The sequence below is a fragment of the Python bivittatus genome, unplaced genomic scaffold (assembly GCF_059951505.1).
Source record: "Python bivittatus isolate LINGU-HERP-01145 unplaced genomic scaffold, Pbiv_v1 ctg000480_np1212, whole genome shotgun sequence".
NCBI classification, from domain to species: Eukaryota; Metazoa; Chordata; class Lepidosauria; order Squamata; family Pythonidae; genus Python; species Python bivittatus.
The window spans coordinates 81,697,199-81,714,333 of NW_028277075.1; the positions used below are offsets into that span (position 1 = coordinate 81,697,199).

At 41.2% G+C, this 17,135-nt stretch overlaps 1 protein-coding gene across 2 annotated transcripts in view; it reads left to right on the forward strand.

Moving 5' to 3' along the window:
- Window positions 1-17,135, forward strand: part of GLI2 (GLI family zinc finger 2) — a 263,871-nt gene that overhangs the window by 224,690 nt on the left and 22,046 nt on the right. For both annotated transcript variants that reach the window (XM_025164234.2, XM_025164235.2), the window contains 4 exons: window positions 5,957-6,158; window positions 7,360-7,573; window positions 9,092-9,205; window positions 13,933-14,064. In XM_025164234.2, the coding sequence (XP_025020002.1) occupies window positions 5,957-6,158; window positions 7,360-7,573; window positions 9,092-9,205; window positions 13,933-14,064 (662 nt within the window). The remainder of the gene's footprint in view (window positions 1-5,956; window positions 6,159-7,359; window positions 7,574-9,091; window positions 9,206-13,932; window positions 14,065-17,135) is intronic.

A 17,135-nucleotide genomic window follows, 5' to 3' on the forward strand; every position in this document is an offset into this window, starting at 1 on the left:
CCTGGGTTTATTTAACCATTATTTATTGAATAAGCCACAACTGGTTGTGTTCACACAACAAACTAAGCCAAAACCAAACAAGTAACTATGTATTATTTGTTAGATGAAAGTGTTTTTGTTATTGCACGTGACTGAAAGCAAGAAATAGTCAAATCCATCAAAGGTACAGAATATGCTGAGGTTGTTGGGGCCAAGTGACTAAAAATGTTATGTAAAGTCATATGCAAATTTACTCTCTTTTTTGGATCTTGAGATCTGATAACCTTAGTCTGATGAGGCTGATGGCAAGCCATCGGAACTTAAGCTATAATAATAATTCATTGTTGAGATAACTGTGAAATCTGTGTTGTTGCTGTAGCACATTAACATAGCTCATGAATTGTGTGCTCATGAATCATGTTTAACTTTGGCTATGATGTAGTGTAAACATGAAATCAGTAAATTCTGTGAATATGTTCATAAATAATTAATACTGATAATAATCGATAGGTAGGGGAAGAGTTTTGGGGCGGACAAATCCTCTAGTAACTGCTCATTGAGCATTCCTCTCTCTCTTAGTATATTAAACTATTCAATAGCTCCTAGCACTGGTACAGACCTAAACAAAGCGGAGATTACTTGATTGAATGATTGAGAATTGCTAATTTAATGGCAAACATGCTCAAACCAGGGCTGGCCTATGTGAGGTCGCTTGGTCAACTGATTTCTAACCTCCCTACATTCAAAACCTTTGATTTATTTGTAGAAATGATGGAAGTCATTGACTGACAACTCTTCCAAAGGAGACCCATATTTACTCTTTAAAACCACTATCATCTTCCTCCCTAAGCCATAAGTGAGCCAACCTAATATTTTGGCCTCTCCCATCTAAATGAATTTCCCCAATTCAAAGAGGATCTTATTCCAAGGCTCGCATGTGGAACCCAACTTCTCATCCTCAAAAAAGCAGACAAATATACAGGCCAGTTTAGCTAAACTCAGTGTTTTTTTTAAGAAGGAAAGCAAACAACCCAACTATCAATTAAATACCAAACTCTTATGAAGTCAGCTGAGAGGGACAGACCTAAAATGAAGGGCTTACACTACTTACGTCCATTTACTTTGCTTATTCTCCAAATAGGAGAATTTTTTGACGAATGCTTAACAGCTCCAGCGAGAATTGTAGTTGCACATGCCCACCTGAAACCAATGAATCTTGCCTGCTAGACAAATAGAGCATGACTGCTTTCAAACTCTTGAGTTCCTCCCTCATAAGTAGTCATTAGGTCCTTGTTTTCTTTTTGCACCTTCACTGGTGCCAGATTCACTGGCACCCAGCCTTGGCCTTGGTTTAACTTTCTTGTGCAACAAACAGAATAGTATCTTGAAGATGAGGCATATGTTGCAGAGTCACTATTTATTTATTTATTTATTTATTCGTATTTATATAGCCACCCATCTCACATAAAAGTGATTCTGGGTGGAGTACAACAATTAAAAACAATAAAAATATAAAAACAGTTACACTTTAAAAAATAACTATAAAACCACACAAAGCAAGAGAGGATGATATTAATAAGGGAGCCATCACAAAATCTCCCCGGTCCCCCGGGGCACCCATTCCTGATCACACAGCCAAGTTTTGAGGGACTTGCAGAATGTTGAGAGGGATGGAGCTAATCTCACTTCTGGGGAGAGAAGATTCCACAAAGCGGGTACCATGGCAGAGAAGGCCTGCCTCCTGGGACCTGCCAAATGTAACTCCCTGGCAGACGGGACCCGCAGCATGCCTTCTCTGCCAGACCTGATGGGGCGGGCAGATGTAATCAGGAAGAGGCGGTCCCTCAGATAACCCAGCCCCATGCCATGAAGGGCTTTAAAGGTCAAAACCAGCACCTTGAATTGGAGCCGGAAGCAAACTGGCAGCCAATGCAACTTGTGGAGCAGAGGTATGATATGTGCTGTTCTAGGGCATATGTGACTGCCCACGCCACTGCATTTTGCACCAGCTGAAGCTTCTGGATACTCTTCAAGGGCAGCCCCATGTAGAGTGCATTATAGAAATCCAAACAGGAGGTGACTAGGGCATAAGGGACAGTGAGTAGAGCCCCTCAAACTAGGAATGGGCACAACTGCCACACAATATGAAGCTGTGCAAAGGCCCTCCTAGCCACAACTGCCACCTGCTCTTCAAGCAAGAATCATGAGTCCAGGAGAACCCCCAGATTGCCCACAGGGTCTGTCTGGGGCAGTGCCACCCCATCCAACACCAAAGATGACATAGCCCTAGAACCAGAAGGCCACAACCCAAAGCCACGCAGTCTTGCGAGGGTTCGGCTGAAGCTTGTTGTTCCCCATCCAGACCCTCACAGCCTCCAGGCACCAGGATAAGTTGTCCACAGCATCACTTACTTTGCCAGGGGCAGAGATGTATAATTGGGTATCATCAGCATACTGATGATGCCTCACCCTGTGGCGATAGATGAGCTCACCCAGCGGCCTCGTGTAGATATCAAATAGGAGCGGGGAGAGTACCAAACCCTGTGGCACCCACATAACAGGGGCCAAGGGCGGGATCTCCCCAACCACCACCGACTGGAATCAGCCCTGGAGGAAGAAGGTGAACCAGCATAACACAGTGCCGCCCACCCCAATCTCCTGAGCCGATCCAGAAGGATACCATGGTCGATGGTTTCAAAAGGCGCAGAGAGGTCAAGTAGGGCAAGGGTGGATGCACAACCCCCATCCCACTCTTGCCAGAGATCATCCAAAAGTGTGAGCAATGCTGTTTCTGTCCCAGTCTGAAACCTGACTGAAAGGGATCCAGATAATCTTATGTGAGATGGGCAGCGATATAAACATGATCCAATAAATAAAAAATAAATAAATATGTTCTCTTGGATGCAAACATAGCTTACATCCAGGCTGAGTGAGGAGACAAGGCATTACCAATAGTCAGTTTAATCAGTCTATCCAACTTCCATGTTAATCTGCATTTATTTCAGTAGGAATCTAAAAGGTGTGGACTCAGTTTATACTTTTCACTATAAAAATACATTTTTATAGGTATATATAGTATATACCTTGCTTTTATATCCTACCTTTTCTTTGGGAGCAGCTTTAGTCTCCTCTAACTTTATCTCCATAACAATAGCCTGTGAGGTAGAACAGGCTAAGACAAGGTGTATTGCACATATTTTTTGGCATCAAAAGTGATGTGTTTTTATGCCTTTTACTTCTACCTGTCTATCAATCTATCATATTTTGGCATGTGGCTTAAGCAAAACTAACCTGCAAAATTTGGAGAATTTCTGCAAAATCAGAAGGATGCACATTCTGTTTTTTTCATTATTATTATATTTCTATGAAACATTTTTAAGAAAGGAAAAAAAGAAAAGAAAGACAAACAAGAAAAAAGGCAAAAAGAAAAGCCAAACACAAAGTAAATAAAAGGAAATTTACAAGCTTCATAAAATTAGATAAGAATGTTTAATATTTCATTTGTTTTATATACCTGAATATATTATAGCATTTTAAAAACTGCATTGAAATCCAAGTAATAAGTAAATATCAACAACAATAATCAGCACAATACAGATCATAAAATAAGATTAGGAATTATAGTAACCTCTATCCAAGTAGCAAAAAATCTATCCTTATTTAACAGATTATTAAAAGTTAGTAATCTGATTGTTACATTTCCAACAATTTTTAGAAAATGAGCTGTCTATTTTAGCAAGCAGGACTGGAGCAATATACCAGCAGGAAAACTTTATGTTAGGAGAAACCCAAATTTGGGATGTAATACAAAAATACATCCCAAATGTATTTTTATATATAATCCAAAAATTGTTTCCAAGCTGAATTAAATTCTGTGTCAGATTTCCTTTTGTAATACAAAGTTATTCTGGACATGGAGATGTACTCCCACAATTTTTCTGCAAAAGGAACTGTACATACTTTCCAATAAGAAGGGTATAGGCTCCTTGCAGCAATTGCCATGTAGAAAGCTAGTTTGTGGGAATATCACGTTTTGTAGTATTTAATTTTAAAAAATAGCAGGTTGGAAAGGAAATTCAGCTTTTAGAATTTCTTTCATACTATTATAAATCATTTTCCAAATCTGTTGAGTTGTACACCCACTCCTTGTTTAACAACTGAATTGCATTCCAACAACCAAGTCATTAAGTGAAATGGTCACTAAGTGAACACATGATTGAGGGAGAGAGAAACACTGTGAAAATCACCGGTTGCTGCTGTCTCATTCAGATAAATTTCTCTCACACAGCTACGCCAGCATTACAGTACTCTCATTCCAGTGTACATTGTTGTCAGGCACACAAAATTTGATCAGACAATGCATTTTTTATTACCGTCGTATTTGTGAATGGTCGCTAACCAAAGTAGTCGCTAAATAAGTAGTTGGTGCACAACATGCATACATACATACATATGAGCCAAGCTAATTGTTACATTTCCAACCAGTTTTAGAAAATGAACTGTCCATTTTAGCAATCACTACCGGAGTAATATACCAGCAGTAAAACATCCCACACCAGTTTTTTCTAGTAAAATATTTGGTGTGAATGTAATGCTTTTCTTTCATTGAAATTCCCACTGCAGCATATCAATCTTTTATCTACATTCTGCATCCATTAATCATAGGGTCTTTAACCTATTTCAGAGTCATATTTCATCAACAGCTTATTGGATGAACATGTTCTGATCTGTAAATTAGTTTGGGATATGCAAATCAGGTTAGTGGGGGGGGTTTTGTTTTTGTAGTGACAACCCAAAGAAAATTCTTCAAGATCTCTTGTACTTACTTATCTGACTTTCCTACCTTTTCGCTGTATGTAAAATAATTACTTCATTTCCTTTGATTTTTTGGGTTATGTGGGTTACTGGTATTAGCTTTAACCATGGGCAGGTCCTGAGTTCAGCAAATACAGAACAGGAGAATGGCAGCACGGGTTTGCCTAAGGCCACTATATTGATACATATCTTTTTACAGTATTTGAGCATGGGTGTTTATTATGGTACATCTTCACTTTTTACCACTTTTATGGAAGGGTTAAGAAGGTGAGGATCAAAGATGTTTGTGTCACCAACAACCTTAGTGTGTCTTTTTTCTTAATGTATGCAAGGCATTTACATGCCACCCTAACTTCTTAGGGCAACTTACAACCAGAATGAAAGCAAATTAACAACGCATGCAACAAATCAGTCAACAACAAAACCTAATAATGCTATATAAAACCAAGAGACCAAAGATAAGCCTGATTAGATCACTGAGTCAAAAGACCTGGGTTTTTGTTTTTTTTCCCCTTAAGTCTGTACTGACATCAAAATGGTATCAAGGGAGGTACCAGCTAAACTTCTCTGGGAAGTGCATTTCAGAATCAGCAAAGGCACCCAGAAGATTATATCATTAACAGTAAGCATTAATCTCATATCAAGAGGATTATACTGTCTTAATACTCTGTAAAAAGGGGCAGTGGCAGTTGTAGGGTGGTTGTCAAGAAAGTCAAGAGGGCAGCTGGGTCAAAGCCCTGCCTCTTTACATGCCTAGCACCTGCATCACCAGTAAAAAGGGGGCAGAGTTTCAATCAAGTGGTTGTGGTCACAGTCTTGACTTTTTTGACCCCCACCTGTAGACACTCCTAGTGGGATGCCTTGGAGATGTTCCATTTCACATCGCTGGAGAGCACTAGAGAGTAGCATACTACTCTTCTCTTTCTTTCATCCAAGATCAGGAGTCACTCGTGGTCACTGCTGTAACAACAACAACTGAGGTTATCATCCAGAATGCCCAAAGGCACTTAGTCTTACTGAACATCCATAAAATAGCACTCAAATTGTAAATGTATCTGATTTTAAATTACTTTAATTGTGTTGGGGTATTTGTTTTAAAAAGACTGAAAACCTGCTTCTTTTAATCTGGAATCATGACATCTCTTCTTTTCATTTCACACAGTGTCAAGATTCTCCAGCCCAAGAGTAACACCAAGACTAAGCAGGAAACGAGCACTTTCTATATCGCCCTTGTCTGATGCCAGCATTGATCTCCAGACCATGATCCGAACTTCGCCCAATTCCCTGGTGGCATATATCAATAATTCCAGAAGTAGTTCTGCAGCTAGTGGCTCTTATGGCCATTTATCAGCAGGGGCAATAAGGTAAGGGAAGTTGGAACACCCCAGGTTGAAATTCTCAACTTTTCCATTTCCATCTCAAAGCAACAGGCCCAGAATAAACACTTTCATTCTCTCACACTCAATCAACTGTTTTTGTCTGGTTATTAAAAACCAAAGTGTTAAAAATGGAACTTGTCCAGACATCCTGTGTGCAAACTGATTCCAAAGGCCTTTACCGTATAGGTGTACAGAGATGAAGCTGCTCCCTGATTTCAGGAACCCAGAGAGAGAGGGTCTTTTTTCATTTAGTTGAAAGTGAGTGTGTCCCAAGTGGATTATTCTGTGTTCTTCCGAAACTGAGTGTCTCTGCCTATTGTAAACAATTATTTAAAGTTTGTATCTATTTACCCAAGTTATCAACAACTGAGCAATGTTATTTAAATTATTTTCTCTGATTATTTTTTTAAATGTTACAATCCTTAGATGAACTACTGATAAAAAAAAATAATTGAAATGAGAGTCACACTTCCTGGTAATATGAGGAAATATTATTTTTAAGCATCATCAGAGCCTTGCACTTTGCTGGGTTCTTCTAGGGGCTCTTTATGTTCATTAACCTAATTCCTAATTTATAGTTAGCAGTAATTTCCACCTGCATAATTCCTTCCCTGAAGGATACAAGTAGCAGAAGCAGCAGGGCCACTGAATAATGTCAGGAAATCATAGTAAACAGTACACAATATCTCAACAGAAATATTGACCTTGAATGACTCATACCTCCAAAAAGTCTCCAGTGCCCATCAACAGTGGTTCCTTTGGGAATCTTGGACTGCCCATGTGTAATTCATGGTCAGCAAAGAGATAATGTGCAGCTGACAAAGGCCAGGTCCAGTGAGATTGATAAGTCTCAGAAGACCAAAAAAAAAAAAAAGCATGGAATCAAGGGAAATTGCCTTAAGGGGATTCCTGGAGGAAAGCAGAATGCGCCATAAGAAAATATAATAATCTAAAGTTATTGTTCTTTATGGATCCAGCTCATGTGGGTTAGTTCTGCCTTTTCTGCAAAGTTTTTAAAATTCAGAAGCAAGGCAGACAACGCTGCTTGTGTACTTCTTGAAGAGGAAGAAGAAATCCACCCAGGCTGACTGCAACACGTGACATCTGTCCTTAGCGACCTTCAGGAATTTGCTGTAATTCTTAAGGGCTCCACCAATCCAGTTTTGTCTTTCTTCCTTCTCTCCAGTCCTGCCTTCACCTTCCCTCATCCGATCAACCCAGTGACATACCAACAGATTCTGAATCAGCAAAGAGGCCTCAGCTCGGCATTTGGACACACCCCTCCTTTCCTACAGCCCTCCCCCACTTTCCCTGCCCGGCAGCATGTGGCAGTCATCTCGGTCAATTCTTCTCCTGCTCAGATCAGCAACAGCAGCAACTGCATCGCTGAGTCTAACCAGGTAGGATCCTCATCAGCTTCTGGCCAGGTTTCAGGTGGCTTTGTTGAAAGCACCTTCAGAAAGCCCAGATGGGTCTCTTAACATTAATATTTTTTAATTGCCCTGTCGGTTTCACTCATGACAATCCTGGCTTTTCATTTTAAATCACTGGCATCCCCAGTCTTCCCAGTTCTGGTCCCCCTCATAGAGTGCTCTGTCTTACCTTGTTTCACCCTTGGCCAACTCTGTCTGTAATGTATGTAGGAAAGACCTTGGGAGACAGGGCAAAGAGACACTGCCAAAGGAATGGCCAGATAAGAGATGGCATAGCCCACAGCTAGATAGTGGGAAGGGCAAGAGTCTCAGAAGAAACCCTCCCTGATTTCTTGGGGTGTAAAGGAGACAGGGAGAGAATTGTACTTTCAGACTTGATTCTGTTAATGTAGCCTTACAATGAAGTAGAATTAGCTCATCTAGTTGTGATTCCTATCTGGTTTATCTCGTGAGGCCAACAGTGTCCCAATGATCATGCCTCCCTAGCAGCGAGTGCTGATGATCTGCAGTGACCTGCCATGAGATGAACTGATCCTCAGATTATAAAGCAGATGCATTAGTACAAGATTAACGTAACGTGTGTATTTGCCCTTCTCACACAAGATAGCATTCTGGTAAGAGAGCGCCTTTCAGTTGGCATGTGAAGGCTGAATGTATCTTCTTGGAAAGAATGCAGCTATTTCCCTCCATTGTGCAGATGAATCAGTCAGAGTAAACTGAAGTTTCCAGCTTTGGTGAAATGCATACAGTTAGTCCAATTTGTATTGAAGCAGCTAGTTCAAGTAATTGTGTTGCCATGTGGATATTCATCAGAGGAAGGGTGTGCAAAATAACACTGTAAAATGTTTGCAATCCAAAGGATTTCTTTTTAATGGAGAAATAGATTTATTCCTCAGTAGCAGCTGAACCATAAACTAGGGGAAACAACAAATGTCAGGCCAAAGTTGGCATTTGACTATGAGGTTTTGTGCTGAAACTCCCCAAAGTGGGTGGGCCTAGATGATATTTGATTTAATTTCAAGCAAACACAACTCACAGAATTGTTTCCAACATGGATAATAATTTTCCTCTACTAATGTATTAAAATGTAAAATTTATCAACAGCATTGGGGAGCTCTGAGGGCCAGACCCGAGATATTAAGTGACCACCACTCCCATGACCTTGGGGTTGCAGGCTGTTCGTGCTACCTTAGAAACTATCCTTCATAGACAAACAATAGTAGTGTACATTTTCTGGTGAAATACATTACAAGGAATATTTCTTGTATCATTGAGCACAACATTGAGCATATCATTTTGAAAATGCAAGCAGGCTTTAAAAGAGGAGCCCCCCATTTTTTCTTTCCCTGAATTCATTTTCATCTTGATCTACAGCAGCTGCTTACCAGTCATCTGAAATTGCTACATTACAATGTTATGATGCGTTTGCTTAAGCGTGTTGATATGACCACCTAACTCACCCCCATTTTATTCTTGCTTTACTAGAACAAGCAAAGCAGTGAGTCAGCCGTTAGCAGCACAGTCAATCCAGTAATTAATAAACGGAGTAAAGTCAAGACTGAAACAGAGACCCTACCATCAGCGTCTCCACCGACTCAGGTAACTCATAAAGGAAGGAGTGTATTCAGCACTTGAACTGACTGACTCTAGAATTTGACAACCAACAACTGTTTGGGCAAATTATGAATTCACAGTAGGCACAAGGCAACAACTTTAGGTGTGTGATTTTCATTGCCTTGGAAATACAGAAAGTGATGCAGCCACTTTCTGTATAGGAGTTGGGGTGTGTTCCTCTAGGTGCTGGCTGGCTAGCAATATGCCTTTCCTTCACTGTTTCGCTTGAAATTATTCAAAATGGTTTACTGCAAAGATTGATGTCATATAAGCAGTATTCTTTTTTGGTGTTAAATAGGCACTTTCTCTCTCATGAGTGTGTTCAGGGTTGCAGTCTCAAGACCTTCAGGTACAATTTCATTCTGAGTAGGGGATTCAGTGATCTGAATTAAGCAAATATGCATTTCACATCCTGAATAGGAAACACTTTGAAAGATGCATAGGCTGGAGTAAAGAGGCTTTCTGGTCAAAATGGATGAGTGGGAATGTTTCAAGATCAGTGATCTCCTTCCTTACCCCCCAACATGATTGCAGATTTCTATGAGTGATTGGAAAGGGACATGTTTTGAGTCCTTAGGTCACAACATTTTCTCAGTAGAAATGTCATACTGCATCCAAGCGCCTTAAAGAAAGATGCTTGACACTTCTGACCTGCCAAGCAAGCAGTAATGGTATCTGAGAACAAATATAGATGACAAGGAGATCTTGTGTCACAGGAGGAAGCTCCCAAGAAAGGACTTGTTCCTCTTCAGGAAGGCATTGCTCAGAACAGCATCCTTTACCCTGATGACACAGTATTTGACACCCAGAAGGGCCCACCGGCTTCTGTGTTCTTATCAGAGCTGCTGAGTTCCAGGCTGCTTAATGGCTGACACACTCTCTGACGGTTCTTCATCACAACTGTAAACTATTGGGAGTGCTCTAGGCACTTTATTTTCATGAAATATGAGGCTTGCTATTGTCAAGCCAACAGAAGAGTTTATGACAAATTTCTCTTTCAGTTCCAGTTCAGAAGCGGGTTTTGGCATGATGCATGGGGACAGCAACATGTGCAATCATCAGGGGGCTGGTAAAATTGATGAAGATAGCATATCTGGGAAAGATAAACATGCTGTAGTCAGCAGGATTAGGGCAAAAAGACATCTCTCTAGAGCATTTGGTTTAGGAACAGTTCTGCATACAAAGGCAACACACAGCACAGGATCTGAAACAACAAACCTGCTTTACTCCCACCTTAATCAAGTTACACATAGCTGTCTTATGCCAAGAGATGGGAAAGGGGGATTTCTTCTCTCCCAAGGCAAGGAATTTGTAAAGAAATGTAAGGGGCATTTAGCTGCAGTAATTCCATATGCCATCTAAGATCCTGATTCTGATATTTGGCATCTACTGCTAAGCATGGATTTCTTTATGCATTTTATATTTAGAACTCATGTTGAAAATATTTTACAGGTACTCCTATCATATGTCAATATGACAAATATATATTTGTAAACATATGTTTCATGAAAGCTCATTTCCTAGAAAGCCCCACTTAGTTGAATTTCTTTTGAGTGTACCTTTGTCCATAAACTGAGTTTACCATTATGTATTATAGGCCTAAGTTGATTTCAGGGGAATTAAACTTTCAAGAAGTGTAGAATCACAGCCTTAGATGGTTATTTGCATTGCAAAAAGCAGTGCAAATGCATAAACCAGGAATGTGGACTTTCTGTCAACTCAAAGGCCACGCTAGGATTTCTATAGCATGTCAGGGGCATTATGCCAAAATGTTAGAATTGTTGTGCTCCTGGTGTACTTGTTCTATAGAACAGCAGGCTAGGTATAAAAGATGGCAGGTCTCGCAGCATTGTGTTCTCATCAATAGGTCAACTACCCTCCAAAACTGTTGGCCCTTTTGAACGGTACCAAATTAGAATTAGTGGGAGAAGGGGGTGACACGTGTAAAAAAAGGACAGAGCTTCAATCGCAGCCACCATCTTGACTTTTTTGACACTCCCTCCTGCAGGCACCTTTGCTCCATTAATGCTGGGCAGTTTTGATCAGGACCCTTCCCAAAGCATTACAGTGTGTATTTGTGACTCCTTGATTGATTTTCTATCTCTATGTCACCCTAACTTGTCACCACTTAGGGTGACACTTAGGGTGGTTTACAAAAACAATTTATATAAATAGTTTGGAGTTTTCCCAGCATTGTATAATAAGCAATTAGCAGCTGGCAGTTTTGGCTAATCAGCACCAGTCTTGCTACCTACAGCCTATCTATCTATCTATCTATCTATCTATCTATCTATCTATCTATCTATCTATTTATTTATATTTCACATTTGCCATTGCCCATCTCCCTAGAAGCAACTCTGGGTGATTTACAGAAAAAGAATAAATATTAATTAAAATGCAATAAAACAATAGACCTACAAATAATAAATAATAAATATCTTCCAAGATTGATGGTAAAATTATTGGGCTTGGGGAGCGTCCTCACAGCGCCAGCCACCTCCAGGGTTGGTTATGTCTCTTCTCGCCCCATGCGAGACAGCACAGCCAGGTCTTCAGTTCTTTCCAGAAAGCCAGGAGGATGGGGGCCTGCCTCACCTCTGGGGGGGGGGGGAATATTCCATAGGGCAGAAGGCTCTCCTTCTAGGCCCCACCAGTTGACATTCTCTCATATGTAAGTGTGTGTGTGTGTGTGTGTGCATGGACATAAAATTCAAAGTTGCCATAAGAAGTCACCCCAAATGCCTAAAGATAAAATAATAAAACAAGTTTTTATGGATTCAATCTGACTATTAATCGAAAAAGCATTGCACTTTGTTGGTTCAGGGCCATCTGCAGCTTCCAGGGTACAAGTTGTCCAAGCATGGAATGCATATTTTCTGCCATCCCTTTTTATTGGTTATGGACGGAAACATCAATCTGTGATCTACCAACTCAGTCCTCCAGAAAGCATATGTACCACACATTTGTATTTTGTTTGAAGTGTTTCTGAGAATTGCAGATTTCTTTTGCTCATACCACTGAAATGTTGAAGCGAAGAAGCAAGCTTTTTCTCTTTATGGAGCTCTGCTTCAGAGATCAGCACATTATTTTCATATCGTGCTTTTCATTCTCTTTAACTGAGCGTCCTACACTCTATCTCATATATTATCTAACACATCACATCCTTATCTTTGTATTACACTCTTTACAGGAGATTGTATTTAGTCAGTTCTGGGTGGAATTACCCTCCTCCTGAACGGCTTGCAGGCTGGAGGTGGATCCTGAGAGTTAGGGCCCAAATGACTTCTTTAAGCTGCAGTATCTTTCATTTGTTTGGGCAGATGTACCAGCTGGGACCTCTTGCAAATAGGCGTAGTCTGGTTGGGCTTATCTTTAAGGCTGCCTCTGGAGTTTCATTCAGTGTAAAATGCAGAGGCCGGCCTTTATCCATTTTCCTATCTACAGATTTCTGGTCCAGAGCACTTTTTCTTATGGCCTCCCCACAACAATGAAGGGAGGGTTTTGGATTTGTTTTATTCAGGTATGATGTGGCCACTGGGTCTTTCCTTTCTCTTTTCATGAACCATGGAAATGTCCTCCGTGTTCACTGCGCCACGGGCTCATTGTAAGAGACCTCTTCTTCACAACATGTCCTGGATTACCATGTAGTCATCTGAACATGTGAAAGCCTTGAAAGGGATGCTGAACAGGGTTAGGCGTGCAACTTTGCTCCTGCTCCTCCCATCATCTCACTTTCGGTTGAGGACGTGAAGCAGAGCTGATCATAAAGTTCTGACCACCAAAAGGTGCGGTCACTTTGGCATTTCAGGAAGCCCTGTAAAGAAAAACTCTGCTCTGCTAAGAGAAGGAGGGGCATTTTAACAGTTCAAGAAAAGAGAAGTGGAAGGCCCCCGTTCCTGGTCACCTTAATACGCTGAATAAAGTACATCCACTCTTTCTACCATAGCACCATGAATTTTTAAGGAGAAGCCAGGCACTGGTTAGGCTTGACTTAATGTTTGCATTTGTGCCACCATGGATTCTGCTGGGAGCAAAATATCCATATTTGCCCCCAGTAGAACGAGAGGCAGAATTCTTTTACATCCCTACATCCCTCACTGTTTGCTTGGGTGCCTATTGTAAAGTGCTGTTGCTTGCCTTTTAAAGCAGTAAATGGCTTAGGGTTCAAATCTTTCAAGGAGCATCTGTCTGTATCAACCTGCATGCCTGCTAAATGTCTTTGGCCAGTGATCCTCACTTTCCCTTTCCTGCTAAGAAATACTGTTCCAGGGAAGTTTCCACACAAAACTTTTAAAAAAACTTACCTGCGTATTTTAAATCATTTTTACTAGCTTTAATCCTTTACAGGTTCTGACTTTGTAGCACCTAGCTCTTGTTTTGTACTTAATATTTGTTCCTTGATAAAAAGCCATACCAATTTTTGAGAGCAAAATGAGTTTAAGAAAGTTGGATGGGGAAATAAAGTGACTGTAGAGGACCCAGGCTGCAGATGTGCCTTTACTACAAAGAGGAATATCTGCTCACGTTTCCAACCAACTGGGCAGCATATGGTGCTTATCTCTTGCTGCAACTACATTTCAGTGCAGGTCTTCCTAAGCTGATCAGGAATGTTCTCTCCTTTCATACAATAGCACCTGCTGGGTAATCTATGGGTGACTGAGGATTTCAGGCAATGCCAGTCCATCTTACTTAAAATGCTTTATATCTTACAGGAACTTCTGACAGACTTGAAAGAGGAATTTGATAAGGATGAATGCAAGCAGGAGCCTGAAGTTATTTATGAAACCAACTGTCACTGGGAAGGTTGTGCAAAAGAGTACGATACGCAGGAGCAGCTGGTCCACGTAAGTGTTCTTAGGAAAGAGACGTAAGCCGTCAGATCAAGGATTTAGCCTCCCATCATATCATGAGTTGCATAGCCAAAATTCAAACTACAAAGCCTAAAAAATAGCCCAGCTGGGCATAGGTAAACCTTGTCAAATGAAGTAAAATGTTCAGAAGAAGAATGTAGCTACAGGAGAGTCTTTGATGGATAGTTTTCCATTTTTCTCAGCAACCAGCATTTAAGAATACCTATTGCCATGTGCAGCCTTCCTGGATCATGTCTTACCCAAATATTGATGTGTTTATGTACTTTATTTTAATCTGCAAACTTTCATGGACTAATTGCTGAATGATCCAGTTTAAGGCTGACTTTGCAGTGAGGAGATGTACTGAAGAGACAAGCAGGGCTAGTTTTGCTTGGCACTCTGCCCTCCTGGCATTTGCAATCATGTTCTCTTCCTTAACCTGCCTAACAGGAGAGGATGTCCCAAGAGTAATTATGATGGGACAGGTGACAATACTTCCTCATTGAAACTGGGCATCAGTTCCTGCCAACTATCACTGCTCAAGCTGACTTAATTTTTTCTAGAGGGAAAACAGAATTACTTAACAGTGGTGAATGCCTTAGTGTGAGGTGCTCATCTGAACTGATCACCACCTAGCTTTCTTTGTTAGACTGGTATCTCACCTTTCCTCTGGGACCTCAAGATGGGGTACATGGTACTTCTTCCTCCAGTGTTATCCTTACAACACTTTGTGTAGTACAGTGGGCTAAGAGATAATGGTCATTTTCCCCACTAGCAATTAAGAAGACCATTTAGAGCAGTGTTTCTCAACCTCGGCAGCTTGAAGATGTGTAGACAGGTCTGGGAGTTGAAGTCCACACATCTTCAAGTTGCCAAGGTTGAGAAACACTGTTCTAGAATCATCCAAAGATCCCATTTGGTATAGTGGCTAGAAACTGGGAGACCATGGGTTCTAGTCCTGCCTTAGGCACACAGCCAGCTGGGTGACTTTGGGCCAATCTCTCTCTCTCAGCTCTAGGAAGGAGGCAAGGGCAAACCACTTCTGAAACCTTGCCAAGAAAACTGCAGGGATTAGTCCAGCAGTCACCAGGAGTCAAGACTGACTGAAAGGCATCAAAACAAACAAACAAAAAAAGTCATCCAATGTTGCCAAAATTGAAATAGTGAGGACAGGCTTTCTAACACTTCTTTATTGGTGTGGGACCATAAACAATGAAAAAAATCACTTCAGCAATGGCTAGGTGATGATATGAATGCACTATAAGGGACTAGTGAGGAAATGGTTGTCAGCCCTTTAAGGTAGACCAGTCTAAGAAACCAAAGTCATGTATGCTAAAACTACTTTTATTATAAGATTATAGTAACAGAATTTTGCAGGTCTGAATGCACCCACACACACACACTTATCTTTGTGAGAACTAGGGAGGGTCTTATCTGTGATGCTACTCAGATTACAATTCTGACCTGGACTCATATTTCTTTTGTCTGACTGTTGTCTTGGTTGTGGGTCTCCCTCTTGTTCCTCAGGGTTTTTCCTTCTTCTCATTACGATGGTTTATGAGATCTTCCTCATGACCACATTAACGTGTATTCCATCCAGTCACGGCAGAGACAGAAAATTATGTGGACATACTGTAATTTGCACTACCTCACTGGCTGATGTCTAATGTGCCTCAGTACCAAGGCTTCCAAGTGGTCCTATCCTTACAGTATTACTGAGGGAAAATTTCAGGAGAGTAATTGGTCGATTCTCCTATTCTTCATTTCCTCTCCCACTCAGCATCACCAGCCAATGAAGTAACCACCACCAATCACGCTACTTAAAAGTGTGGTGGAGTGAAATGACTGAAGGTAGGCTGGCATCTGAAGCTTTAGCCACCTTTCAAGCTGAGCAGAGTGACAGATATTCAGAGTAGAGGTGCTCCATGCTGATAATTGTTACCCAGGCTATTTCTGAACATGGCAATATTGATCTTCTGGAAGACTGGTAGCTCTGTGTCCAGAAGTAGCCCAGGAGCTAGTTAGTGGGGTGAAAGAGAATGGTGGAATGAAGCAAGAGATTGCTCACATGGCACACTGAGAGAGCTCCACTGAGAGAGTACACTGAGAACTTCATCCCAGGCCCATCTTCCCTGTCAGCTGAGCTATTTGTGGACGTAGGTTTATCATTTTCCTGTCACTTGGGCTAGAAGTGAAAATTGACAAGCCTGTTGCCAATTTGACCTTGGCTCCTAAATGCCTCAAATTATATTCTTACAATGGGATGACTACACTGATAGTAGAGTGGCTGCAGCTAGCAGTACCCAGAAGTATCCCACAAAGTATGTAAAATGGCAGCTGAGCAATCCAAATGCTGGTGTCCCTACCCCAAAGTAATAAAAACAATAAGAAGTGTGGCCATACAGAACATGTTATCAGCAGAAGCAACAGAAACCCTGTTGATGTGATGGAATGGAATTATGAAGGCCAAGCTCAGGGAGATAAACATTTTCTTAGCTCACCAGAACCGCATGGGAGGAACAAGAGGATGAGACTGGCACCTCCCTGAGGAATTCACACTGTTGTGGCTGGAGGACTTTGGGAACTGGGGTTTTAGTCTGGGAAGATTCTTGCTAGAGATTGTAGCTAATAAACATAGCTGGACTGAATTGGCATTGTCTATTGGAGTTCCTTGGGCTAGGCCTGACAGTTACATAACCATTTGGGGCAGAATCAGCAACCTGTCCTTTTCCCAGTTTAACCATAAAGCCCCTTCTTTTACAGACAAATCTGTTGGTCTTTTGAAAGGCCATTGAACACATATTTAATTACAGGTTTAGTGATATTCCAGAAGCCCATATAAAAGGAGCCCTCATAATGCCTGAACAGTGCTTTGTCAAGTGCAGGTCAGGTTTTATGTGGGCAGTGGCCTCCAGGGATTCAGTCTCTTCTACATTCAGAGCAAAATGGCCATGGAGAACCATACTTAGTGACTGGAGCAGAGGGGGCATGCCCATAGCAGCCTCACCTGGCCAGTAGGAGCTTGGTAAATGCCATCACCAACATTGTGAATGAGGCATTATGTC